General features: G+C 36.6%; 5 protein-coding genes across 6 annotated transcripts; 1 reads left to right on the top strand and 4 right to left on the bottom strand.

Moving 5' to 3' along the window:
* Positions 1-640: 640 nt before the first annotated feature.
* On the bottom strand, positions 641-5,547 carry LOC147289398 (C2H2-like zinc finger protein). The gene is made up of 10 exons (XM_086236991.1): positions 5,349-5,547; positions 4,280-4,498; positions 3,934-4,070; positions 3,696-3,740; positions 3,558-3,611; positions 3,260-3,364; positions 2,953-3,156; positions 2,564-2,649; positions 1,431-2,434; positions 641-1,312 (listed from the first exon to the last, which is right to left on the bottom strand). Exons 2-10 carry the CDS (start codon positions 4,455-4,457, stop codon positions 1,038-1,040), a joined length of 2,088 nt encoding a protein of 695 aa, XP_086093117.1. The 5' UTR covers positions 4,458-4,498; positions 5,349-5,547; the 3' UTR covers positions 641-1,037.
* Positions 5,548-6,115: 568 nt separating this feature from the next.
* Positions 6,116-11,013, bottom strand: LOC147289399 (U-box domain-containing protein kinase family protein). 2 transcript variants are annotated; one of them, XM_086236525.1, is made up of 10 exons: positions 10,657-11,013; positions 10,324-10,445; positions 9,935-10,056; positions 9,640-9,744; positions 9,314-9,429; positions 9,097-9,206; positions 8,574-8,711; positions 7,455-7,982; positions 6,618-7,349; positions 6,116-6,445 (listed from the first exon to the last, which is right to left on the bottom strand). In XM_086236525.1, exons 1-10 carry the CDS (start codon positions 10,826-10,828, stop codon positions 6,263-6,265), a joined length of 2,328 nt encoding a protein of 775 aa, XP_086092651.1. In that variant the 5' UTR covers positions 10,829-11,013; the 3' UTR covers positions 6,116-6,262. The 2 variants fall into 2 exon arrangements, with proteins under 2 accessions (XP_086092651.1, XP_086092652.1); XM_086236526.1 differs by lacking the exon at positions 10,324-10,445 and having other exon boundaries at positions 10,657-10,672.
* Positions 11,014-12,666: 1,653 nt separating this feature from the next.
* Positions 12,667-15,717, top strand: LOC147289400 (ATP-binding protein). Its single transcript, XM_086237043.1, has 5 exons — positions 12,667-13,757; positions 14,098-14,174; positions 14,522-14,633; positions 14,736-14,852; positions 15,175-15,717. Exons 1-5 carry the CDS (start codon positions 12,783-12,785, stop codon positions 15,526-15,528), a joined length of 1,635 nt encoding a protein of 544 aa, XP_086093169.1. The 5' UTR covers positions 12,667-12,782; the 3' UTR covers positions 15,529-15,717.
* A 260-nt stretch (positions 15,718-15,977) lies between these two features.
* Positions 15,978-20,538, bottom strand: LOC147289401 (ATP binding microtubule motor family protein). The gene is made up of 17 exons (XM_086237710.1): positions 20,200-20,538; positions 19,520-19,685; positions 19,215-19,415; positions 18,924-19,113; positions 18,614-18,819; positions 18,258-18,505; positions 18,111-18,153; positions 17,752-17,805; positions 17,568-17,624; positions 17,396-17,486; positions 17,219-17,299; positions 16,886-17,127; positions 16,765-16,811; positions 16,611-16,632; positions 16,459-16,527; positions 16,302-16,340; positions 15,978-16,146 (listed from the first exon to the last, which is right to left on the bottom strand). Exons 1-17 carry the CDS (start codon positions 20,406-20,408, stop codon positions 16,102-16,104), a joined length of 2,010 nt encoding a protein of 669 aa, XP_086093836.1. The 5' UTR covers positions 20,409-20,538; the 3' UTR covers positions 15,978-16,101.
* Positions 20,539-20,842: 304 nt separating this feature from the next.
* LOC147289402 (Oxoglutarate/iron-dependent oxygenase) lies at positions 20,843-23,710 on the bottom strand. Its single transcript, XM_086237552.1, has 7 exons — positions 23,478-23,710; positions 22,817-22,939; positions 22,662-22,719; positions 22,479-22,580; positions 22,203-22,260; positions 21,925-22,097; positions 20,843-21,824 (listed from the first exon to the last, which is right to left on the bottom strand). Exons 1-7 carry the CDS (start codon positions 23,546-23,548, stop codon positions 21,477-21,479), a joined length of 933 nt encoding a protein of 310 aa, XP_086093678.1. The 5' UTR covers positions 23,549-23,710; the 3' UTR covers positions 20,843-21,476.
* Between the last annotated feature and the right edge of the window lie 343 nt (positions 23,711-24,053).

Raw genomic sequence — 24,053 nt, forward strand, 5'->3', positions numbered from 1 at the left:
GTTCTCCACGATCGTCCTGAATCAGCCTTCCAGAGTCTTCTTCATCGTTCAGTATCAGCTCATCATCAACCTCAGCATCTTCGGATCTGCAAAGCAGTGGATCAAACAGTGCGACCCAATGCAATGCACATGGACATGACTATATGAGTAGTAACCGGGTATTCTCACTCGCTCACTCACTATATGGAACCGGACTGAGTCGATCAAAGAGGGCATCTTGCTTCGCTCACTCATATAAACTCACATTAAACTATTCATCATCATTCTTAACAATGGTGTTCACCATTCTTCTTCCCTCTGTTCTCTCAATCACAGATGATGAAGCTGGGGCAATTTGGGGCACAAATGCGGGTTCTTAGCTTTCTGTCCCTCATATGCTGCCTTGTGTTTTCTCCATTCCAGGTGCATAAGGAAATTTGTCTCATATGTAGTTGTTATCTGGCAGAGAGCACAAGTCCCACTCTCTGGTATATACGAGTTTCATACTCATAGTAAGGATTGAGACTTACACAATTGAGTCATTTGACTAGGTAATGATTAAGTTGGTACTTGCAAAGCCCGTCCCCTGCACTGATTCTGTAGCGTAGAATATAATAATAAAACATATGCGGAAGATCTGTCTACTATTCTATAAATGAGATGCGGAAAAATACACGAAATAGATTCAAAATTGATCAAAACTCATGAATAGTACAGCTTACTCGACTTCAACGGTTGTGTGACATTACATGTAATGAATAACAAAATTCTTTCAAGTATCGTGATCAACAAATTTATTACAGAAAATTTGGAAAAATTAAGCAAGAAAACAAAAGAAAAATCTCACCAATCAATCTGCTATGAGCCTATGAGAACAAAAGAAAAAAGGACGGAACTATAAAAATTATCTTCCAAAACCTTTTCTTCAATTTTCTGACAGAAGACCACTGGCAAAACTGGAACCTCTGCTAAGAAATATAATTGCTGGCTAAACTGTGCACATCGTATACCCCAAAAAAAGAAAAAAACAAGTAAAACCATCTCTTTGCCCTCTATTACTAGGTAACGGTGGTCTGTTTGGGAATGTATTTTATCTTCACACCCTTTTCAGGCTTTGTCCCGTTCTTCACTTTTGCAGCCCCAGCAGTTGGAGACTCAAGTGCCTCCACATTTACCAGCCGGTTTTCTGCATTGCCAAGAATGCTGCGTTTAAACTTCAATGAATGAGTCACTGCTACTTCACAGTCATTTTGAATGTCTGGGCATCTAGGAGGTTCAGAGTCTTGGAATATAACCAATTCTACATGGTCTGCTGCAATAGCTTCCTTCCATCCTGCACAAAATAAGATGCTCAATATTCTATAATAGAGCCAATTTTTACGATTCGCTGGGTTGTATGCACATGTACAAAAGATAGAAAAGTACACAGTATACAATGGAATCAAACTCACTCTGTGCAAGAAACTCTTTTGCAGCACTGCTGGAGAACCCCAGGCTTCCTGTTTCACCTGGGGGCATAAAACCATTCCCAATGCCATCATTATGACCATCCGTGACACACGAACTAGGACAATTTTCGCCGGAATGGGTTTGACTGTTGCCCTTTTCAGCCATCACATCAATTTCAGATTCTCTGATGCCATTCTGAACCGGCATAGGACCCCCCTTTGTTCCATTCCAGCTTACTGGCCTCCAAAGCTTAACTGTTGACCGGTTTGTGCCACTCTGAACCAAATCAGGTTTATTGATTTTATCCTGAACATTGTTCTTTGGCATTTGATGATCTGAAAGGCAATCATCACGAACTCCAGCCAGATTACTGCTTTCTTGGCAACAATTTCCAAGAGTGACAGATATAGAACCAATCAAAACCTCATGGTTCTTGATTTGATCTGGTTCAGTTGCATCCTTTTGTGTTCCAGCTTTCAAACTTCCCCCATCAGATTCTGCCTTAGGCTTTCGACTCCAAACTTTATTACCACTAGAAGCAGCCCTTACATCCCTGTGGTTTCCATGATTTTGAATGGATGAAAGCTTTGAAGTTTGAGAACTAGGACCTGCATGAAATCCATTGGGCACACCCCGCTGTGATTTTGGCAACACCTGCCATCGAGCAACAACCGCACGCCGGCAGCCACTTCCCTGCACCATCCGCCGTTCAACATTTGGACCATTGACAGGATCAACATGTCCACAGCTATATTCGGGATCCACATTTTCATCGGTGTTCGAGAATTGAAATGCTTCAAGAGATGAGATAACATGATCTGGCACGTCTGAAATGGGGGAGTTAGAATCAAATGTTGCTGAAGATGTTTCTTCCAACACCACAACCTCTAGTGTTTCATCATTATTCTCTTTAACATCTACCTTCGCCCCATATTTTTGATCCTTTGCCTTTTGCTCTTTCTGCCTAAGTTTCTTCTGTCTTTTCCTCTCCAAGAGCTCAGCTTGCCTACAGATATTCAAAATTAAAATCAGAATGCAACTGAGGGAATTCCAAAGATGCAATCAAGTTTTGTTTTAATTGAAAAAGAGAATGGTACTACAAACTTTCCCTCTAGTAGAAATGCTTGATGTCTACCTTTTCTGAGCAGCTTCTTCTTCCTCCACGAGTAACTTCTGTAACCTCAAAGCTTCAGCATCCTTGTCAGCGTGCCAGGCTTTAACCTGAGTAAAGATCAATAAAAGTTTAAACACAACAAGCAACCCAAGAAATACCAAACAAAAATAATTCACATATACAAGAAAGAAGCATTGCATATTTCACGAATTACATGCGAATGATGACAAAATGATATCCCACAAGTTGAGTTATGAAATCATTATCTGATGAACTATAAGTGGTAATGTAGTTATGAACTAGATTGTTCAATTTTGGGCGCACACACATGTGGAGTGAGAAAAAATGTTCTATAAAATGGCATAAATCAAATATATACAAAAATGGAAAAGAAAAATAACAAATGTTACCAGTTTCTGTTCCACCAAAAAGCTGGTACAGGCAACTAAGTTCTTTGTTTCGAGACCAATCTTCCCAGCCTCTCCATCAAAAATATATCTTTGCACTGATATGGCTGTCCCAGACAAGAACGTTTGTTCACTTGCATCATCAAGGATGGAAAATAACTCCTGGGAGGATATGGGAAACCTTGAAGGTCTAGCTTGGACAATATCCTGCAAAAGGAAAAAAAAAAAAAAAATATAGATATATCATATCAATAGAATATGGTAGTCATTACAATAAATCTTGTGCACAAGAAAAAGAATAATCTCTTACCAAAAGAGCAGAACCAGCCTTCAAATAAATGTGGGGAAGAGAAGAGAATCCTGGTTTTCGAATTAGTGTTGTCAATGCCTTTATGAGTGAAGACCCTGGAACTTCCTAGAAACAATAATAAATTAGGGATTGAACTTTGAAAACTATAACCTAACATGAGTAACAAAAAAGTACATATATCCTAGGAATAATGACTCATCTAATATACCAACAACATTTATACATTGCAAACATAAGCTTCATGATGTATGCCATCAGCATACAGACAAGTAAACAAATTCTGTTTTTTTTTTTTTACCTCTAAAGTCACATTCTTGAATGATACAGCTTCTTTTGCCTCTTCTGGAGAGAGCTAAACAAAATGCAAATAATAGAAGAAGTAAGCACAGATACTAAAAAAATGCTACAAGTAACGAGTGCAAGGGGAAAATTGTACCTTATCCCAAAATGCCCCTAGAAGATCCCTATTTTTAGTAGAGTCCTATAAGATGTAAACAAGATGTAAACGGTATAAAAAATTATGAGCATGAAACTAATCAATATCAACACATAGGAAATTGAACTAGCTTATTGCAAAGCAACTCATGTTAAAATGCAACACGCAAAACTCAAAAGTCAAAATGGTAAGAGAATTAAATGAACAGAGTCATTAATACTGTGAAATAGTAGGAAACCTTATCAAGCTTTTTCAACCGATGGTCCACACGAATGTGTCGTCTGTAGTTGATGGGTGAACAAAATTCTCGGGGACATTTGTCACACTTTTGCATGTGTGCCTTAATGGAAGAGTGCAGGGGCCAACCTGGAAGTTCTGTCAAATGTAACAAGGCTGTGTCACCAAACATAGCTTACTACTTTCTTATGACATATAATACACATATTAGGGCCGCCATTATAATACACATCTTGAGATATTTAACCACATTAAGTACATATGCATTTGAACTGAGACTATCACAAAGCTAAACATAATGCTCCCCCACTTATATAATCTAGTAAGTCGGAAAAAATTTCAAGTACCTTGTTGATCTAAGGCATGAAGTAGTTGAATCCATGGGACTGGGCTATCGCCAGCCCGGGAGAAGGAAATAGAAGGCTCTTTTGCAACTTGTCTGATGATAGTGTCAATGGAATCATTTCCCTCCTCCGATTTCATAGGATCTGTAGTGTTCGAGGCCTTGAGTTTAGCAATTGGCATCTAGGCACTCAGAACTTAAAATCCACGAGATAACGGGATGCCTTTGTACAACATATAAGACAATTCAATAAAAAAGTTAGGAAGGCAGCTAGTGACTAATTGACATACAACTGAACTGGACTGAGGTATGGGAAAAGCATACTATGACGTAAATATGACATGTGATGCATAATCTACCAAGATAAGAAGCAAAGAGGTGAAAAACCACACACCATAAATCTAAAAAAAAAAAAAAAAATGAACTGTCAATTGTAAGCATTATGAATCCTAAACATCCTTTAAAACATAGATCCACCACAATGAATGCCGCATAGCTAAAAGCGCCTCCACCGTGAAATGAAATATTTACATACATATATTAGCAATATATCCCTTTATATAAGCAATTAAACATTATATCACAACAAAACTGAAAGAAAATTAAAGAGTGAACAAATAAACATTAGGAATAAAACGTGAGGTCCGTTTGGTCTCCAAAAAAAATAGAACCTAAAATAAAAAAGGGAATGAAACTTTAAATCTCTCATAATCCGCTTGTCGAAGCTTAAGCACATGAACATGCAATCGAACTAAACCAAACAGGCAAACACGACTAATGACTTGGCCAAGTTGAAACTACGTCATTCACATACACCACAAAAAATATATCTAATTCAAAATTCTCTCGTGTTCTATCTTTTTGGTTGCACAGAGGCAGAGTTTTGCCAGCTATCAAACAGAGCAACAATAAAATTACACAAAATATAAATAAAATAAAATAAATAGATTTAAATGAGATAACAAAGCTTACTAAGGCTTGGAAACACGTGATCTGTGATCAATATGTGATTCTATATATCTATATGTGCAGATATATATCGAAGGCACTGAGGGAGTAATCGGTTCACGTACCAGTGGAGGTGTGAGAGAGAGATCGGTTCCAGGATAAGGAAAAGCTCAGGAGATCTGCAGTATTCGGAGCAGGCGGGAAGGAGATTCGGAGTGTTTGGCGGGAAGGAAAATCGGCGAGAAAATGCGACAAAGTGATGAACCACAGAAGGAAAAGGAGAGAGTTTCGAAGGGGGGAGAGAAGAGTGTGCGAGTTCGCAGAAAGAACAGAAAATATAAAGGCGAAAAATGAAATGGAACCCTCTTCAGTAATAAGGAAAAAAAATAAATGAAAAAAATAAATTCATAATTACGACATGCGACGGGAGGCTTTGTTTCACGGGCTAAATGGAGCGCGTGAAGGGTTGCGTTCGGAATTGAGAGTTCGATGGCCCCAACAAAGATTGGGCCTGGATCCGATCCGCTTAAGATTGGGCCTCTTTGAGAGAGTGATGGCCCTAAGTTGGTCCACTGGAATAGAATTCCCCACATTTGATTGTGAAAGATAAACTGATTATGATATAAGCAACGAAATGCTCGATTTATTTGAGCTTTTCTCATTATATTCAAATTTTAATGATCTCATTATTATAATTTTGAAAGACTTAATCCACTGTTTGAGTACATTGTAAGATAATAAAAATATTTTGTACAATTATGTGGAACGGTATGGATGATAATTCCAATTTCTTAATTAGAACGCAAAGACACCATGTTCTTCTCAGATAATTAAAAAAAAAAAAAAGACCCCATGTTCTTCTAAAACATCTTCTTAAAGCAGTATTAATGTCTTTCATTTTTTCATAAAATCATTTTCTATTGATGATATCATGTTGGTTACACTGGTAAGTATAGTGGTCTAACAGTTTGAGAGCCAAATGGTCTAATCATCGTGTACACAGACAAGACAGTAAAGGAAAATAAGATTCATGAAACTTTCACAATTGTAGTTGCCACTGTTGAATTGCATTTTGAAGGGCATAATTAGGGAGCAGATTGCAGTGATCAAGCTTAAGATTTGTCATGGGCGAGGTATCGTGGCCGCTTTTCAACCATCCTCTTATTGCCTCTTCTTCATATGTGAAACCATCTGCAGCTATGTGTGGATCTTTCATGACTTCCTGTAAATGCAAATAAAAGAGCTATGGTCATGAGAAAACCAATCAAAACTGAGACACAGTCGCCACACATCGTACAAGGGATGGCAGAACCAAAAGTGAGCAAACCCGTAAAATAATTCAAATCTCAGCCAAGTCAACATCAAATACATGTACAGCAGTACACTTCAATTACCTGAAAAATGGGGCAGACAAAATGGGAAGGAGTCCGAAGCTTCTTGGAAAGCGAGCCTGGGGCAGAGGCAGCAAATGCAGCTCTCATTGCCTCATGGACATCCCACAGGTCTGGCCGATTCAACCGGTTCGTCCCACAGCATCTCAATGCTAAGTAAGCCAATTCTTTTGCTTGCTCTTCTGGCCAGTCCCCAGCTGAAACGTCCAACAATGCATTGATGTTATCATTTTCTAGTGCACATTTAACATCCTTCACTATACCCAAAAGCGGTCTTGCAATTAAAAGTCGTAATAGTACAATCCCAAATGAGTAAACATCTGATTCGGGTGTAAGCTCTCCAGTCTCAAGATACTCTGGATCCATATACACAGAAGTTCCATTTGGGTCATTACATATTTTGGAGAAGTTGGCTGGATTTTCATTGTGTGGGATCAAGCAACTGATGCCCAAATCACTAAGTTTGCTGACAAAGTTTGTGTCAAAGAGAATATTACTGGGTTTCAAATTCCCATGGACAAGACAAGTTGAGTGGAGAAAGATAAGGGCAGAACATATCTCAGTAGCAATACATGTTCGAATTTTCCATGGAAGAGGTGGAGCATTGTCTTTACAGGCAAGGCGGTCTTCAAGGCAACCATTCTTAAAGTACTCATACACAAGCGACCTAGATTCTGGACAGCTTCCAATTAGTGTTACTAGGTTTGGATGCCTCACTCTGCTCAAGACCTCTACCTGATGAAATACAACAAAAATAACGAAATTATTGCTATTTTACTGATTTTTTTAGTAAACATATCAGTATTGTTACTACTGTAGAATTTGTAACATACGATTTACCTCATGGTTGAACTCTAATTGCCTTTTAGAACCATACGAGGGCAACATTTTTATAGCAACATGCATTTGGCGAAGAATCCCTTTATACACACTTCCATACCTTCCTTCTCCAATCTTCCAGGATGGGTCAAAATTTTGAGTTGCCTCACTGATCTCCATAAAAGAGAACACAGGGAATTCTGCTCGACAAAAGCTTTCAGCTTCCCCTTTCATCAATATGCTTACCTGTTTGACTTTTCTTATTGCATTTCTATGCTCTATCCGCAGCATATCCCTTTTTTCCCTGAAACTTATCAAGAGCTCCACAGCTGAGATGATCTTCTCCTCTAACTCCTTTACCGTACATTGCGACTCTGCTAATTGGCTCTCCAGCACTAATTTCTTGTCCTGGACCATCTGGAGTTGCTCTATAAATTCATCACGTTCATCCTTCACCCCCTCTATTTCCTGCCTTACTTTAGCGAGCACTTCTTCCATCTCTTTTCTTTGGCTCATCTCCTTAGTGCATAGACTTTGAAATGCTTTGGCCTGTAAGAAGACATGATAAACACAAATTGCACAAGTGCGCACCGCACACAGATAAATATTACACCTTAGTAAACCCAAAAGGTCAAAGTTTGAGCCATACCTATCTAGAAATGGTCAGGCAAAATAACCAAGATAAATTTCATTCATGGGCTAATCATATTGCCTAAGATACAAAGAGCATAGTGTACATACGGTCTGCTTGATAATGTTTTCGGTTTTTTTTTTCTTTCCTTAGAGAGACGAGAGGAGAAAGGAGAGAAAATACATAAAACAAATTTTAAACAAAAACTAAAAACCATTTTAAATGGTTTTTAGCTCATAGTTTTAACCCTTTCTATTGTCCTCCCTTTCTCATCTCTCCTTTCCCTCTTTTAATTAAACCAAAAAACAATTTAACAAAAGGCCCTGAGTTTGATTTTTCAAACTAATTCCAGCCAAGTGTATCCCAAAAATTTTATAATCTCTTGAGACAAAATAATTTAATCAAATTCGAGATGCTAATATAGAAAGTTATAAACCCAACATCCCCTGCCAAACCAATAGCAAAACAAAAATAAAAGGAAAAAGTGATAAGCAAAAGATAAATTTTACCTTGCATTTAGCCTCCATGGCATCATCTTCCTCTTTCCACCGCCTCACTGTCTCTTCAAATTCTTTCTGTTTAGAGTTCCTAGTGTCCACAATATCTTGTTCTACTCTATGAAAACTTTCACTAGCTGCCTTTTCCTTCTGCAAATATGAGCATTAAAGATTCATCAAATGGTTTGAAAAGGAAAGCATCCACTGACTTGAAGAAGTTTATCCAAAACTAGAGGAGATTAAAATTTTCCATAAAGGGCAGATTATTATCATGAATTATTTTGAAGTACATGTAAGTTTATATTTCTGCTCCAATATTATATTCAGATTAACTCGACACCTCAGAACATAAATTGCAAAAATTATTCATTTTCGTGGCCTTCCCCCTTTTCTAGACTCTCTTTCAAATATAAGCATGCACAGAAAAAGTGGTTTCTATGAACCCTGTACCAAGCCGCAAAGCAGCAGATGATACATAATGAAAATCATCTAGGAACTTGTATACAAAGGGTGATAATGAACAATTTCTTCTCACCTCATCAGTCAGCAATGGGGTCAACTTTGAAGTGCCAACCAATCTGTCGGTGTACCACTCTGTCGGTCTCCTTGATGATTCTTCCAATTCATTGGTATCTTCCTCAGCATCTGCAGAACTCTGTAACAAAGTTATTTGTCTATACTCCCTTACAGTAGAACCAAAACCAAACAGATTTTGATCATCCATGAAAACATAATCTGAGTGGTGAGCCTACCTATATTTCTCAGCCAATGAGTTGACTTTGATCTCAAGTGCTCCGGTTGCTCTGTTCCAGTATCCGAATTTATCAGCAGCAAAGGAGGGTCAATTTCTATTTCAGATTTATCTTCCCTGTTTTCACATGCTTCGTATAAGTGGAAATTATATATGGTACACTGGTACTCTTATAGATAATGAAACAAGTTACAAATATGAAAATTTGAAATTAAATGGCAAAGCAACTTGGGGAAAAACAACAATTATGTGTTAATCTTGCAATACATTAGGATAAAACTCAAACATGTTAATGCCTGAGTTATTGTGAAAGGTACCATATAGTACCTTGTATATATGAGGTGCCCCTTACAAACAAACCAAATATGACAAGAACTAGCTGCATTTTGGCATACAAAAAGTGCTTTCTTAGACTTTATCTCTGCCAATCTCCTGCAATCGCAGTGAGTGAGTGAGTCAACTTAATTGAAGGCAGATATGCATGTTCACTAGTTTTTCAACTCATCAAAGATCACAAAACCTTTTTCTTTAATTAGAGACAACAGTAATAGAATTTGAATATAACAAATGGACCTTCTAGTGGAAAAATTTATCCTTGAAAGTTAAAATCACAGGTGCTTACTCAGAATAATATTCATCTGCAGCTGCTCCCATGACAAGCCATCTAATATTGTGCCGAGCAATAAGTTCAACAATCCCCTCTTCAACAGTGTCCATCTCAATCCATACTTCATTTGCCTCCACCTGCATTAATAAGCAATCATGTCAAATAATAGTTCAAAAAGTTTTACGTAAAGTGTTCACTCAGCTACCTAGAAAGATCTCAAGATGAAAATATGCAAAGTTTTAACTTTAAAGTTTCAAGCTCCTAAAGTACTTATCAGAATCCAAAGGTCATAACCAACTGCGGAAAAATATAATACTTCGAAATTCAGATTCAATGCTAATGCGAACACTCTATGGTATTGATAACAAAAGTAATGAAAAAAACAATGAAAAGAGGATTAATACTCCTGCTCGGTCGAGAATCAGCAGGTATTGATCTAGAAGTTTGCGAAATTTTGGCCTCTCAACTCCTAGGTATGCGTTAAGCGCTTGTTGTTTCTGTTTACTGGCAGTACTACTACCTTCTGCTGCAAGTAATGAAAAATCATAATAATGATAATAATATTAGTATGAGAACTAAATATTGGAAATCGAAACTACTTAACAATTGACTCAGAATTCAATTCCCAATTTCCACCCATTGCTTTTCTTCTTTTCTCGGCAACCAAACAGAACCCCAAGTCCTCAAATAAAATCAAAGACATTGATTGAAATCAACAATAAGAGTCAAAAACTCACAAGGTTGGTGAACATGGAGCAGGCATATCTTCTTCCAGTTCTGCAGCGCCCAAAACAGTGTCGTTTCGCTTCCCATCCCCACCGCAACAAATATAGTCTCTTCCACATCCAACACTCGCTCTTCTTCGGCCTCTCCAACGCTTCCCATCCTTCCAGTCTCGCCGAATCTCATGGAATTTCGAATCCCGGGTTTCGGGGAATCGGCATGTTCTGGGGATTTTGAACTCAGTGAGTGAGACTCAGTAATCACCGAGTCATAACAAGCTAAAGATTACTGGTTCTTGTAAACACATCGTATATGTGTAACTTGATTAGTCTCTCCTGCTATTTGACAAAAACGGCTTTTGCTTTTGGGTTTCGGTTTCGGTTTCGGTTTGGGCTGAGCTTATTATACAAGAGTTTTGAAGGTCCTTTTAATAAAAAAGTTATAGGAAAGCTTACACAGAGTACTTCATGGAAAAGCCTTAACCAAAAAGAAAGTACATTTTAAGATAAATTTTTGTTTTTTGGCATGAGAAAAATAGAATAACTTTTTTTTTGGCCACTGGAGAAAAATAGAATAACTTGAATAGGATATGATCATATGATTATGACATTTGCACTGGCATTTGACAATGTCAATCATTTTGGATTTTATAATAAGGAAAAGTCATATCAATGAGATAAATTAGCAAGTACATTACATTTATGTGGTAAATACGTGTAAAGTAGGACCAATCGCGTCATAAGATTCAATTGGAATCATCTTTATTGCTTTGGACCTTTGTCCATATAAAAGGAAGATCAAAAGAATTTCATAATGCTCCATTAAACAATAGACAAATTTTTTGTCATATTTTCAATTGATTAGCATGAATACGTGTTGCTGCGCAAGTAAAAAAAAAAAAAGAAATAACCTTTTTTATTTAATACGAAGAGAAAACTGAAATTTAGACATTAATATCGAAGAGAAATATTATTAAATTAATAACTAATTAGTCAATAACAAATAAAAAAATATAATTAAAGTACATATAGAAAATTAAAATTAAATACCAAATTCTAATAATTTTTTGGTATAGTATGAAGATCATATAATATTTCAATTAAACTACTAAATTTAAATGTAGTTTTTAGATTAAGTCACAAATATGTTAACCTCTGTGATTTGAGTCTTTTCCATTTGACATTTTTGTCCTTTAGCCCACATATGATAGGTGTTAATTAAAATTTATAAGATTTTGACAAAATTGCCCTTGAGACTTTTATATTATCTTGAAAATTGTTAATGTAGTCTCAACTTCACATTTAGTTGTGACTGTACGACACTCACAACTTCAAATTTAGTTGTGACTGAACGACACTCACATTTAAGTTTTGAGACAGTCACAGTTAAGTTATGACTTAATTGGTTTTTTTTTTTTGAAATTATACTATAATATAGTATAAATAGAGGTCAAAACAATACTTTTACTCAAAATAATACATAATATAGTGGTGTGAGTTGTCCATTTCAATTTACCAAGACAGTCACAGTTAAGTTGTGATTGGATTGGATTGATATATTTTTTTTAATACAATATAGTATAAATTAATGTAATATTTGTAATGTAATATTTTTTTTATTTTTTTATTGTAGTGGCATGTAATGTAATATTTGTAAATTTTAATACCTTTTAATTTATTATTTTGTTTGACTTTAAAACTAGTACCTAATCTAAAATATTATTTAATTTTGATACTTAAACTAAAAAATTATTGAAATTTAGTAGTTAAAATCAATGGACGTAAGTACATAGTCTTAATCCTTATTAGGGAGTGATTATGTGCAGTTATTAGTGAATGATTAAGAGACATTTTTTAGCTGAACAAGGCCATTTTGAAAAGAAAAAAATTATATATATGTTTTTTGGAAAGGTTTCTGTTTATAATTTTTAAGAAATAAAAAATTTGATTTTTCAGTCAAACAGAGCGAGTAAGCGATCATTAGTCCATAGTGAGTAGTCTCCCGCGCCAAAACCCAAACTCACACATAAAGTTGTTCTCCTACCCGACCCTCTCTCCTTCCATCCGTTCCTTTTGACTGGTAGTTCTGAAACTCTCTTCTTCTTCATGACGATCCCTATTCATCAAATACTCTACGGAACATGGAAAACCCTACATTAACACTCCCAGAAACTGAAATCAACTCCCCAGATCCACCCAATTCCTCAGATACCTCCGATCATGGTCTTCGCGCCGAGCTCGAATCCCTCCGCCAATCGCACCAGAGCCTCCTTTCGAAGTCGGTGGCGATGGAGGAAGACTTCAATCTCCTCCAGCACCAGAGAGACGAGGCCGTGGCTCACAGCGCCGAACTAGTCAACGTCATCGGAGAAATTTCCGCCGAAAGAGACTCTCTTCGCGACGAAATTGGCAAGCGTGAAGCTTTCTTGAGAGAAAAAGAAGATGGGTTTGCGATCAAAATTGATGAGGAGTTGAAGACGAAGGAGATGCTTGAAAATGAGGTTCGAGTTTCTAGACAGACAATTGAAAAATTGGAACTTGAGAGGAAAGAGAGAGATGGGTTTTTGTTGAAGTGTTTGGATTCGCTCCGGTCGACCAAGGAGAGCTTAATTGGAGTAATTGATGGTGTGAGTGACGAAAAGGATGATAATAGGGATGATGAAATCGAAGGGACGAGTGTGGAATCGCAGTTAGACCAAGAATCGAGAGCGGTATGGGAGGAGATTATGGCCGTTACGAGGTTAGCTGCTTCAGCCGAAGTGAAGGTGGATGAGTACAAAGAATTGAGGAATAAGGAGAAGAGGGAATTGGGGAATAGCTTGGTGAGTTTGACAGAGGAGAATAGGGATATCAGTAGCTTGCTCAGGATTGCTTTGGTGGAGAAGGAGGCGGTGGAGAAGAGGGTGAAAGTAAATAGTGAGCAGAAGAGAGTGGCCATTTTGCAGATAGCAGAGCGAAGTTTGCAGAGAGTTGGATTTGGGTTTATGATGGGAAGTGGGAGCAATGAGCAGTCAATGGAGAGTTCTGGGGCTAAGTTGGATGGAATAAGCTCTATGGGGGCTACCGCGGGGAGTAAGTCAGATAGCAGTGAATGTGAAGAGGAGGTTGTTAGTTTGGTATGTTCAACTTCTTTTTCTTTAGGTTCAAGATTCTTTAAGCTATTTTATATTGCAAGAACAGAAAAACAATAAAAGGGTTGTTTATGTTATATTGTTAGCTAATACTCATGCCTTAACCTTTTTGATCCAAATCAAACCTGAGCACTTGTTAAACTCATTCCTATCAGAACCATGAAATGTTTTGTCATTGCAGCAATTTGTATGCTTTCGGCCTTTGAGCTTTAGATATTGTTTATTAGACTTACTTTGTTTGGATGATTCTGCCTTTGGACATTAGATATTGTCCTGCATTGCTTAATTGATATTAATGGCTACTGTTTGTGATTATTCTAATCAGGCATCGACTGTAGAGAAGATAATGAAGAACCTACGTCTTGAAATCACTCAGTTGAGAAGATCTTTGGAAGAATCTAGGTAACTTTTCATCAAATTATATGCCTTCTCACATCATTGTTATGTGATTAGATTTGAAACTGCATCCTAATCTAGTGTTGCTTCAATGTTATTTCCGGAAATGCTGAATTTGAAATGATGTACTTCTTAGTTCTTAAGAATGGTTCAGAAAAAGATAACACTGTTTATTGTGGGCAATGATAATTGTTATAGATATAATTACTGATATTATGCCATGAAAAATTGTCCCATAATTAAAGCTCTGTATGAATATACATTTCTACAATCACCTCTCTGCCCACACTGCACTATAGATGTCGAGTATTATTGGTTTAGTTGTCAATTACTTATTATCAATTTTATGTCAGGTCAGACACTGAGCGCCTACAGAGTCTCACAGAGAAACAAGCTCAACAAATTTCAGAAAACATGCTGTACATCAAGGAGTTAGAAGATAGAGAGAGGGTGTTAACTCAAAATGTAATTGCTTGTTCTATAAAAAAATGCAATGATTCCTTTCTGTGCATTACTGAAGTATGCTCATCTTCTTGCTGACTTATTCCCTTGTTATACGGCTGCAAGGTTGAGGAACTCATGATTGAAATAAAAGAATCTGAAGCAGAGGTTGCTAGATGGAGAGAAGCTTGTGAGTTAGAAGTTGAAGCTGGGAAAAATGAGATTGGGGAACGTGAAAAAGTGGTAAATTTATATTCCTATTTGATTTTATCTGTGCTTTCTTTCCTTATCTGGTATGTTGAAATTATTTGTGCTTTCCTGAACCTAAATGAAAGAGAGGAGGGGAATCATTGGGAAAACCATTCTCTTTCCATCCCATCCTGCTTATTTTCATAAGATGTTCAAAGCTTCTGGTTTCTGTGGACTTCAGCATCTGGAATCTAGGCTCAAAATCCTTTTGCTTTATAGTTTAAACTTTTAAAATGAAATGGAACAAGTATTTTGATAATCCTTAGTTCTTTTCTAATTGTGCAACTCAATTTCTATGTCATTACTGTTTCATTAGATCGCCATTCTGAAGCAAGAATTGGAGAAAACAAAGGCTGCTTTGGACATATCAAATGGCAAATTGAAGCTGAAAGAAGAACTTGCAGCTACTGCCATGGTTGCCCAGGCAGCAGCAGAGAGGTCCTTGCAGTTGGCTGACAGCAGAGCAGCAGGACTACGTGTGCGGATAGAGGAACTATCAAGACAGCTAGAAGAAGCAGAGAGCAGAGAGCGTAATACCCGAAAGGTGAGACACATATGTTGGCCATGGCGAGGCCTCAAAGTGAACCCTGCTAACAATGCACACAACAGGGTTCGGAATGCAAGACGATTGTTACCAGAAATGCAAGCCTTGCTTCATTACAGTGGATGATGAATCATCTACTGCCTTTTTTTTTTTTTGGTTCAATAGGATTTATTTAAATTTCTTTCTTTCCTTATTTTTTTTAAACCCCTGTTCAGCTGTATTACAATTCCCTACCTTTATTGTTTCTAGAAAAGAAAATGATTTGTTGCAAAAAAAAAAAAAATGCAAAGAAACTAACTGCTTGATTATTTTTATTTTTATTTTGGATAAGAACTAACTGCTTGATTATGGGTGTAATGTGCAGTGAACTGAACCATAATTTTGCACCAATTTCCCATAAAAAAAAAATGTCGGAACAAAAGAAAGCTGAATACCTCTATGCTCCTTGAGTATGTTGGGAAGTTTTGACCGTTGGATAAAAAAAAAGGATGATTAAAGTTCTTTAATCATTTAACGTGGATAAATGCGCGAGAGAGAGAGAGAGAGAGAGATGAACAGATATAGCATTGCACGACAAAGCAAATTACATGAAGTTTTAAGGCAATTTTACATTGCCAATGCCATAACAGTATATGTTCTTGGGATACAGAACATTACAAACCAAAAGAAAAAAGAAACTCTCCAATATCTCTTGATTAGCTAATTGAAAAGCCCTCCAACTTCCTTCTTCATCATTCCCTTAATCTGTGAAAACAAAACAGAAATTCAAAATTAAATTCAGTATATCGATTGTATCAATGCAAATCCAATTTCTCATAGAAGAGTAATAATAGCAAATAGCCTCTCACGTATAATTACTAACTAGGAACAGAGATGACAAGAAAATGGAAGATAGGTACCTGCTTAGCTGAAAGTCCAATGTCTTGTAAATCCTCAAGCTGAAAAAGGAACATCGACTCAGTAACCAATTATAAAGCATTAACTACAATGAAATACTCTATTTTTTACATTTTCTTTTTCTTTTTCTCTTAAGTCTTAACCGTGTATTATACTTACACTCTTGAAGGGGTTAGGAGATTCTTCACGCAATTCAAGTATGTAGGTTGCTCTTTTCTCTCCAATCCCCTATACGGAAAAAGCTAGAATCACTTAATATGTATAGGAGCTAGAGAACATCGATAATAATGAAAAGTGGAAGTGATCCTCACCTTTAATCTTTTCAATTCTTCCCTATTGATAAGAAAGTAAAAAAGGAAAGTTAGGCTTTTGGTAGAGTAATGATATGAAACAAATATAGTTATACTATGCTTGAATTAGTTACAATAAAACCAGAGCAACTGTTAACTGGCATGAGGAACTTACTTGTTAGCTGTATTTAAGAAGCTAAGGTATTCTTGAACAAGGGAATGCTGCAATAACAGAATAATATTAGAAGCAAAGCGAAGGCATATAAACTGGAAGAAAAAAATAGTTAGGATCATACCTTCACTCCAGTACTGTGCACACTCAACATTCCCCAAGGGCTGTTGACATTTGAAACCTCCCATCTATCCTTATCTCCCATACCCTGATTGTTAACTGGAGTTTTTGGTTCCACAATGTCATTCTCCCCTGGCATCTTTATGCACGTTGGAGTTGAAGAGCAGAGTGATTTCAAAGTATTTGATAATTCTTGTAATCTTTCACTAATTGGTGGTGATCCATTTTCCTTTCCTATGTAATTAACTACCAAATAAAAGAACACATTAAAAAAAAATAACATAAGCATCTAGTGTCTAGAAATCAGGTTTGGCAATTCAAATCATATAAAACCAACCTTCTTCAACTAAAACCAATGCATTTTCACTGCTGTTGTTGACACTATGAGTAACTTCCCTTTTGTTTTCTATGTCATGAACTGTCCAGTGAACAAAGACATTAGTAAAAGGTTATATATATTTGCATCTAAGGCCTAGCAAATCAGGTTTGGTGATTCAAACCATATTTTACCAACCTTCTTCAACTAAAACCAATGAATTTCTGCTGCTGCTATTAACACTAGGAGTAACTTCCTCAGTACAGCCATCACTATTTACAAAAACATCCTGAAAAGAAAATAACAAATTCATGATGAACGTATGCCACTTATGCAAGCCATGATGTTTTCATGGCACAATATTCATTACCTTTTCTGCCATTAAAGTACATTCTGGTGCATTTGTAACATTTGAAATGGACTTTTCCTGCAAAAATACAATTGACATTGTCTAAATAAGAATGCAAGATTACCCCCCACAAGTGTCCTCACTTCTGAAAAATCTGAATGTAGATCAAATTCAAATCAAAAGTAAAATTCGAAAAAGAATTTACCTTTTCATCTACTGAAGTTTCAATCTTCAAGGCAATATCTGATACTGCACTTGCCTGCATTAAAATATAATAAGCTAAAATGCTGTTGGAAAATCATAGTATCTAATAACTCATCACTTTGCAAAATGCTTGACATAGAAATGTATAAGAGAAATTATATACACTCCCCAATATTCATATGTTAGATGCGCTTATAAATTAAGCCAGTTTTATAAAGTGGTGCTTTCTCTATCTTTGCACTAAATCATAAAATATCCAGCAGCCTTGCTCTAATCATTTTGACTCTATTCTACTGTCTTTTAGAACATAAGGATAAATGAGACTACTTGATATTCAACACAAAGTAGAAAATTAAGTACCTCCTCCAATTTGGACAAATGACTTGATTCATCAAATAGTTTCCTTCAAAGAGAAAACAACACATTGTTTCAATTAGAGATCAGTACATTGGACAAGAAAACGATTCAGCTATAGCATAGCATACAAAAGGGACCTTCATAACATACCTTCCTTTCAATGTGGAAGCCATACAACTATTGACTTTCTTGTCAGAAAGAGGCACTCTGGAGATGGTTTGTTTCTTTGCTGTAGCATAAATGGTCTTGGGTATATAACTCTTATGTGATGAAGGCACCGCCAATCTTGCCAAGCTTTTAGTTTTCTTTGTGGAGCCTATGAGAGACCGATTGATGTTTTGACAAGAGCGAGACACCAAGCTTACCATGTAAATGGAATCTTGGCAAAATGATGGTTTCTAAATTGAAAGAAAAAGAGAAAGAGAATTCAGGTGATCAAAGCAAGCAAAACAAATATAAACCAGAAAAAGGAAAAACAACTTGTAACTAAACTTAAAAAGCCTTACCAAGCAAGTGACCATCAAAACTCTACTTGCCCCTCCCAGGGAGTCTTGCAATAAGTGTGTGAGTTTGCTTTCTCGGTAAGGCACATGGTTTTCAGTGGCACTCAGTGCATGAACAACATTCAACATGGCATATATTGACTTGTTGATTTTACTATTCTCGACAAAATTAAGACCATCGATGCTTTTCCTTCTGCTATCCTCATAACCTGTTCAAGGCAGTTTCAAAAAAGTTATTACCTATATACGACTGTCAAAAAAAAATTAGAAAAAAGGATGAACAATGTATTGGCCAGTGGTTAACAAATACAACCTGCCAAGTCAACAAAATTCAACTTGCCCACATGAAGGGCAACTGAGTTCTCACTGGGTGATGATACATGCACTATCAAGCCCTTGTGGCCTCTACGAGGAAGTTCCATAGCTACCTTTTGTGCAGGTTTACGTGAACCACACCCACTAACATATAATTTGTTGAATTCTAAAATGGATTTCACAGGCACCTGGAAAGAGATGAAATAATATGTCATGAAGAATGTACAATAGAAACCCACTCTAACGATCTTCTCTAATACAATATATTTGAAAAGACCAAATAACTTGCCTGAGAAAGTCCTTTAAGCCGAATTTTTCCTTGAGCATCTCCCAGCACCAACACTACTGGGCGTTCTGGATCCAAGATGTCATACACATGGTCCTGATAAACCTCATAGGAAGATATAGAAATTGAAGTTCCATTCTTCTCAGCCACTGAGAGAATTTCAGCCATTGCTAGTGCTGCCAAACCCGGTTTCTCGCTAGAACCCTTCAAAACCAAGTGGTTTAAATCAGTATAATACAAGTTATTCCCTAAGAAAATAGTGTTAAAGACTGATCTTAGGAGAAATAATAGGGAGAAATACACCGCACCTGGATTAAGCAAGTCTTTCCACTGCCTCTTGCTCCAAATGCAATAACAGTGGCATTGCAACCATCAAGAACACCAGGAATTAGAGGCTTTACTTCTCGTGAAAACATTATGTCATTGTCTTCATTTTGCTCATAGCAATAATCCAATTCATAAGACTCTTTACGGCTGCAAGACAAAAAGAAAAATCTTGTCTACCACAATCTAACACTTAATTATATCAGAAAATAATATATACATATACACATAAAAAGGAAGGAAATTTTAATTTATCCAATTATCAGTGTTCCTTGTTTACGCCTAAAATTTGAAAACCTCAATTCAGTTAAGGCGAGTATCTGCATTAGGTTTATGTGATCAGAGTCTTTTGATTTATCAGGTCCTCCATTACTAAAAGAGCATATAGTATCTAGAATTCAACACTTTTGACTCAACTTAAGAAAGCATATTGCTCCTAAACTATTGATTTAATTTATCAAGAATTATCTATAACCCAAAAGATGATATTTATAGGTGAATTCTCTATAAATAAAGAAAAAGATTCAAAAACTCATTTCTTTTCGTTTTTCCACGCTTCTCAAGTTCTCAGTAAACAAAAAAACCATAATGCTCATTTTATCATAAATTTGTAAGAAAAAAAAAATAAGAATCAAGAAGAACCCGAACCAAAAATCAACATTACCTTGCTGACTGTTCTTTGAAAGAGAGGGTGACACTCTCAGAGGCCTCTCCCTTGGGCTTGTTCACAGAGATCCAAGAATCCCCACATGAAAACTCGGCCTCCGAAGCAGTAAAGCCCCTGATTTTCGCTACGACTCGGACCTTTCGAGATGGATTCGAGTGCTTTGGGGTCTTGGTGCCGTCAGTGTGGTCGGACAAAGACGACGCCATGTAGAATTTCTCGGCACTCAAAGCTTCTGAAATTAGGGTTTGAATTCGAGGTCTAAAAGCCCCAAATTCAAGAGAAAGATTTCTCAGACAGTGTGTGTGTTTGTTTTCACAGAGAGAAGGAGAACAATGAGAATTGGCAATTGGGATTAGAGGGATTTTGATTTGGTTCTGGTTTTCTTATCTTTTTGTCTTTATTTTTTGGTAACTGGTAACTTGGTAAGTACCAAATAGCCGTTAGGTAGGAGGCTTGGGAGGGAGTTCAAATTTCTCTTACACTCCCTGAAAAGGTTATGAATATTAAATGGGCTTGGACAAAAAAAGAAAGAATATTAAATGGGCCAGCACAGGACAACCCAGAACCTAGCGGAACATTTTAATTCACAGCCCAAAAGAACAAACATGGAACGCTGCGTTTTGTTGAGGTCAGTATTTTCTCAGCGTCCAATCAACCCACGACTGACGACTCCAATTCAATGGACGAGAAGCCTGGGAAGGTCTCGGAGACGAAGAACAGCGAGAGGAAGAAGATAATGTCTGCGTGCGACGTTGAGGCCCTCAAGAAATGCTTGGAGGAGAACAAAGGGGACTACGTCAAGTGCCAGTCACAGATAGAGGCCTTCAAGTCTTCATGCGCTTTAAAGAAACCAAACCCATCTCTGGAATCTGTACCATAAGCGTATTATTGTTGTTTCTTCATGTGTTCTTTCAATCTGGGATTTTGTTTTTAGTAATTTCTGTTGGAATTTTGATTTCTATCTATGCGTAATGTCGCAGATAAAAAGTCTTATTCTACTTGATGTAAAACGAACCACAGAGCTCAAGACTGCCCTGTGTTTGATCATTCATCTTTCAATTTCTTAATTAATACCCATTATTTATTTTTATTTTCATATTCTATCTTTGTACGATAATCGTTTGCTTGGAATGGAATTGCCAAGCTTCTTTCAAGAAATGAAATCCTATCAAAGCAAATAACAAGAAAGATATTCACACTGTAATCTTTATTCACCAAAATTGCATTGTAAACAATAGTTGGTCAGGTAAAATCTACCCTGGAGGTTTTACCCATCAGCATGCATTACAACTCTTCCTGCATGTCCCATAGTAATCAGGTGAACCAACCATGAATACAGGGTTCCTTTGACACTCCCCAATGGAAGCCCACCTGGGACAGTTATCATCTTCATCAGTGCATTCGCTGCTATCAGAATCGGGTGAGACCTTTTCAATGGTTTTTGCATGAAGGAATTTTGTGGCACACCACATTTCCCCTTCAAGTACAGGGCATCTGGCATGGGAGCTACTCTTGTCAGGAGATGCATTAGGATGGAGATTGAAAAACAGGATTGCGTTCCCTTTCACGGGTCTCAAAATGCTGCTACTCTTTCCGCAATCAGACCAAACCTTGCTCCTCGGCTGAGACAGTTTCAACCATGGTTAACAGATAACAATCAGTTCCAAACCTACAATGAAAATGCATAATTAAAGCTTTAAGATAAGATGGTTTCTCTCTCACCTCTAACTCTGGGAATAGAATCTCACCACCATGAGTGACATTTGAGAGATACAAAATAACTGTTGCTATCAAGGGCACACTTTGTTCCAATGTGGATTTGTTACCAAAATAATTGAAATTCTTCTCAGCCTCTTCAAGCCCATAATGTAAAACCTGTAAAGCTCTGCTGTTCTCTGAAGGACAAACACAAACAGTTCAGGAGTTTGTAAGGTATGATGTAAAACAAGTCAGCCAGTTCAGGAGTAGAAGACCAGAGCAACAACACTGAGGGAAGATACCTTTAGGAAGGAATGTCCAAGCTGAAATTCTTTCCTCAATCCTTGAAACTATATCATCCTGGAAACCAATAGACTATTAATAATAAAAAGAGCTATGTGGTCGAGATCAAAGAAAGAGTTATGGGGTATGTGCATCATATTGGATGGCGTACTGGCATGAAATGATTGACAACACAATTTAATAGTTACTGGTCCAATAAGATCTAATTGCCCCCATACCAAGTGTATTCTGAGACCCAACCACACCAACAAGTCAAGGAAAACATGAAAATTTACCTCCATGTTCAATGGAATTTCTACACTTTTAAGCAGCCTATTTGTGAAGGTGTTTCCAGAATCATAATCTTCTTTCAAAGATTTTTCGCCTGCACCATGTGCCTAAGCCCAAAACACAATTTAAAAACCATTAAGCAAGCTTAAACCAATTGATATGTTGAAAGTAAGATGTCAAGGGCATACCAAAGATATAAGGTGGTCACACTCCTCATTTGACAGGAAACCTTTATATAAAAAGACCCTATTGCAAGAAGGATGAAGTCAGATTCTTCGAACAACAAGGCATTGAGCATTCATCAAATCCGAAACTTTATAAGAAATTCATCAATGTACCTGACCTTGGTCGCCAAGATAGTTGGACAACCCGTGATGGGTCAATTTTGTTAGAAGGAACAGAGTGGCCCAACTGTATGACAGTTTCTTCCTGGTTGGCTTCCTTACTCCTCAACTCCTTCCTGATACTGAAGCCAAATGGTCGCAACAGAAAAGTAATGACAAAAAGATTAGATAAACACAAAGGAAAGAAAGAAAGAAAGAAACACTTCCCTCAGTTTGTGACAACATTATTCTACATATTTAGCAACTCGGACTAACAAGAATAAAAACATAGCTCAGAATAGCGCATTAGAGAAACGCATATGAAACATATAAAAAATTTCATATAAAATGAGTAAAAGTAACAATTAGGCAGTGAATGGGGGAAAGGATAAATTAATTTCAGGCTTTCAGCAAGACGTTAATCACATCAATAGACAAAAACCCAGATGATTAACACCATGAATTTCAAGCCTCTGTACCCAGAACAGCTAATTTTAGAATATACATGGATAATATTCAACGATTCCCATTAATGAATTAGCGTAGAAAGAAGGCTGGAATGTGAGAACTGATCAACCAAGAATTGAAAAATCTAGTATCAAATCTATGATAACCTTTAACGTAAGTTTGAGTAATAAATGAAATGAAGCTGCAAAAAGAAAATTGAAATGAATTTCTTACACTTGGGCAGAGGAGCTGGAGAAGGAAGATGTCAACGCCAAAAGAAGAAAGACTGAGACAAGGGAAGCCATTCTAGATTGAGAAGACACTCGTTACTCTTATATAGCCAACAGAATTTCCCAAGAGAAAAACTGAACCTGTTCTTGTGCGTGAAATTAATACAGCGGGGCTGGTGATCTGAGTGCTACTTTGCCTCTGATAGAAGTCATAGAACCAACGCTCAAAGCCTTCCAATTTTCTTTTCATTTTTTGTTCTGTCGGAGTCGGTTAAAGTTTCTATTTTTTTTTTAATTATATATAAAAATAGTCTACGAATTTTACATTAATTTTTAATTTAATTTATTAATTATAAAAAGTATTAATTTAGTCTATAAATTTTTTAAGTTGTACTAACGCAGTACAAATCTTAATCTCCATCCAAAAATTAACATAATTGGTCATATGAAAATATAATGAACGGATTGAAATGTCCTTTAAAATATAGTCACTTCATAGACTAAATTGACATTTTTTATAATTAATAAATCAAATTGAGATTAACTATAAAATTTATTCGTGTATCATTTTTGTATTTAA

This window comes from Dryas octopetala, chromosome 3, assembly GCF_963921425.1.
Source record: "Dryas octopetala chromosome 3, drDryOcto1.1, whole genome shotgun sequence".
Taxonomy (NCBI): domain Eukaryota; kingdom Viridiplantae; phylum Streptophyta; class Magnoliopsida; order Rosales; family Rosaceae; genus Dryas; species Dryas octopetala.

Bases quoted from the DNA above. Each gene is read 5' to 3' on its own strand.
- LOC147289398 (XM_086236991.1), bottom strand. From the start codon at position 4,457: ATGCCAATTGCTAAACTCAAGGCCTCGAACACTACAGATCCTATGAAA. The intron at 4,071-4,279 runs GTACTTGAAATT...TACATTTGACAG, and splicing joins TCATGCCTTAGATCAACAAG to AACTTCCAGGTTGGCCCCTG. The intron at 2,650-2,952 runs GTAACATTTGTT...ATCTTTACTCAG, and splicing joins TTTTGGTGGAACAGAAACTG to GTTAAAGCCTGGCACGCTGA.
- LOC147289399 (XM_086236525.1), bottom strand. From the start codon at position 10,828: ATGAGATTCGGCGAGACTGGAAGGATGGGAAGCGTTGGAGAGGCCGAA. The intron at 9,745-9,934 runs GTAAGCACCTGT...CTGCGATTGCAG, and splicing joins GCAGATGAATATTATTCTGA to GAGATTGGCAGAGATAAAGT. The intron at 6,446-6,617 runs GTAATTGAAGTG...TTGCATTTACAG, and splicing joins TTGTCTGCCCCATTTTTCAG to GAAGTCATGAAAGATCCACA.
- LOC147289400 (XM_086237043.1), top strand. From the start codon at position 12,783: ATGGAAAACCCTACATTAACACTCCCAGAAACTGAAATCAACTCCCCA. The intron at 14,175-14,521 runs GTAACTTTTCAT...ATTTTATGTCAG, and splicing joins AGATCTTTGGAAGAATCTAG to GTCAGACACTGAGCGCCTAC. The intron at 14,853-15,174 runs GTAAATTTATAT...CTGTTTCATTAG, and splicing joins TTGGGGAACGTGAAAAAGTG to ATCGCCATTCTGAAGCAAGA.
- LOC147289401 (XM_086237710.1), bottom strand. From the start codon at position 20,408: ATGGCGTCGTCTTTGTCCGACCACACTGACGGCACCAAGACCCCAAAG. The intron at 19,416-19,519 runs GTGCGGTGTATT...TTGGTTTTGAAG, and splicing joins GAAAGACTTGCTTAATCCAG to GGTTCTAGCGAGAAACCGGG. The intron at 17,806-18,110 runs GTACTTAATTTT...ATTTTAATGCAG, and splicing joins ATTTGTCCAAATTGGAGGAG to GCAAGTGCAGTATCAGATAT.
- LOC147289402 (XM_086237552.1), bottom strand. From the start codon at position 23,548: ATGGCTTCCCTTGTCTCAGTCTTTCTTCTTTTGGCGTTGACATCTTCC. The intron at 22,940-23,477 runs GTAAGAAATTCA...ATTTGGCTTCAG, and splicing joins TCCAGCTCCTCTGCCCAAGT to TATCAGGAAGGAGTTGAGGA. The intron at 22,720-22,816 runs GTCAGGTACATT...TTCTTGCAATAG, and splicing joins CAACTATCTTGGCGACCAAG to GGTCTTTTTATATAAAGGTT.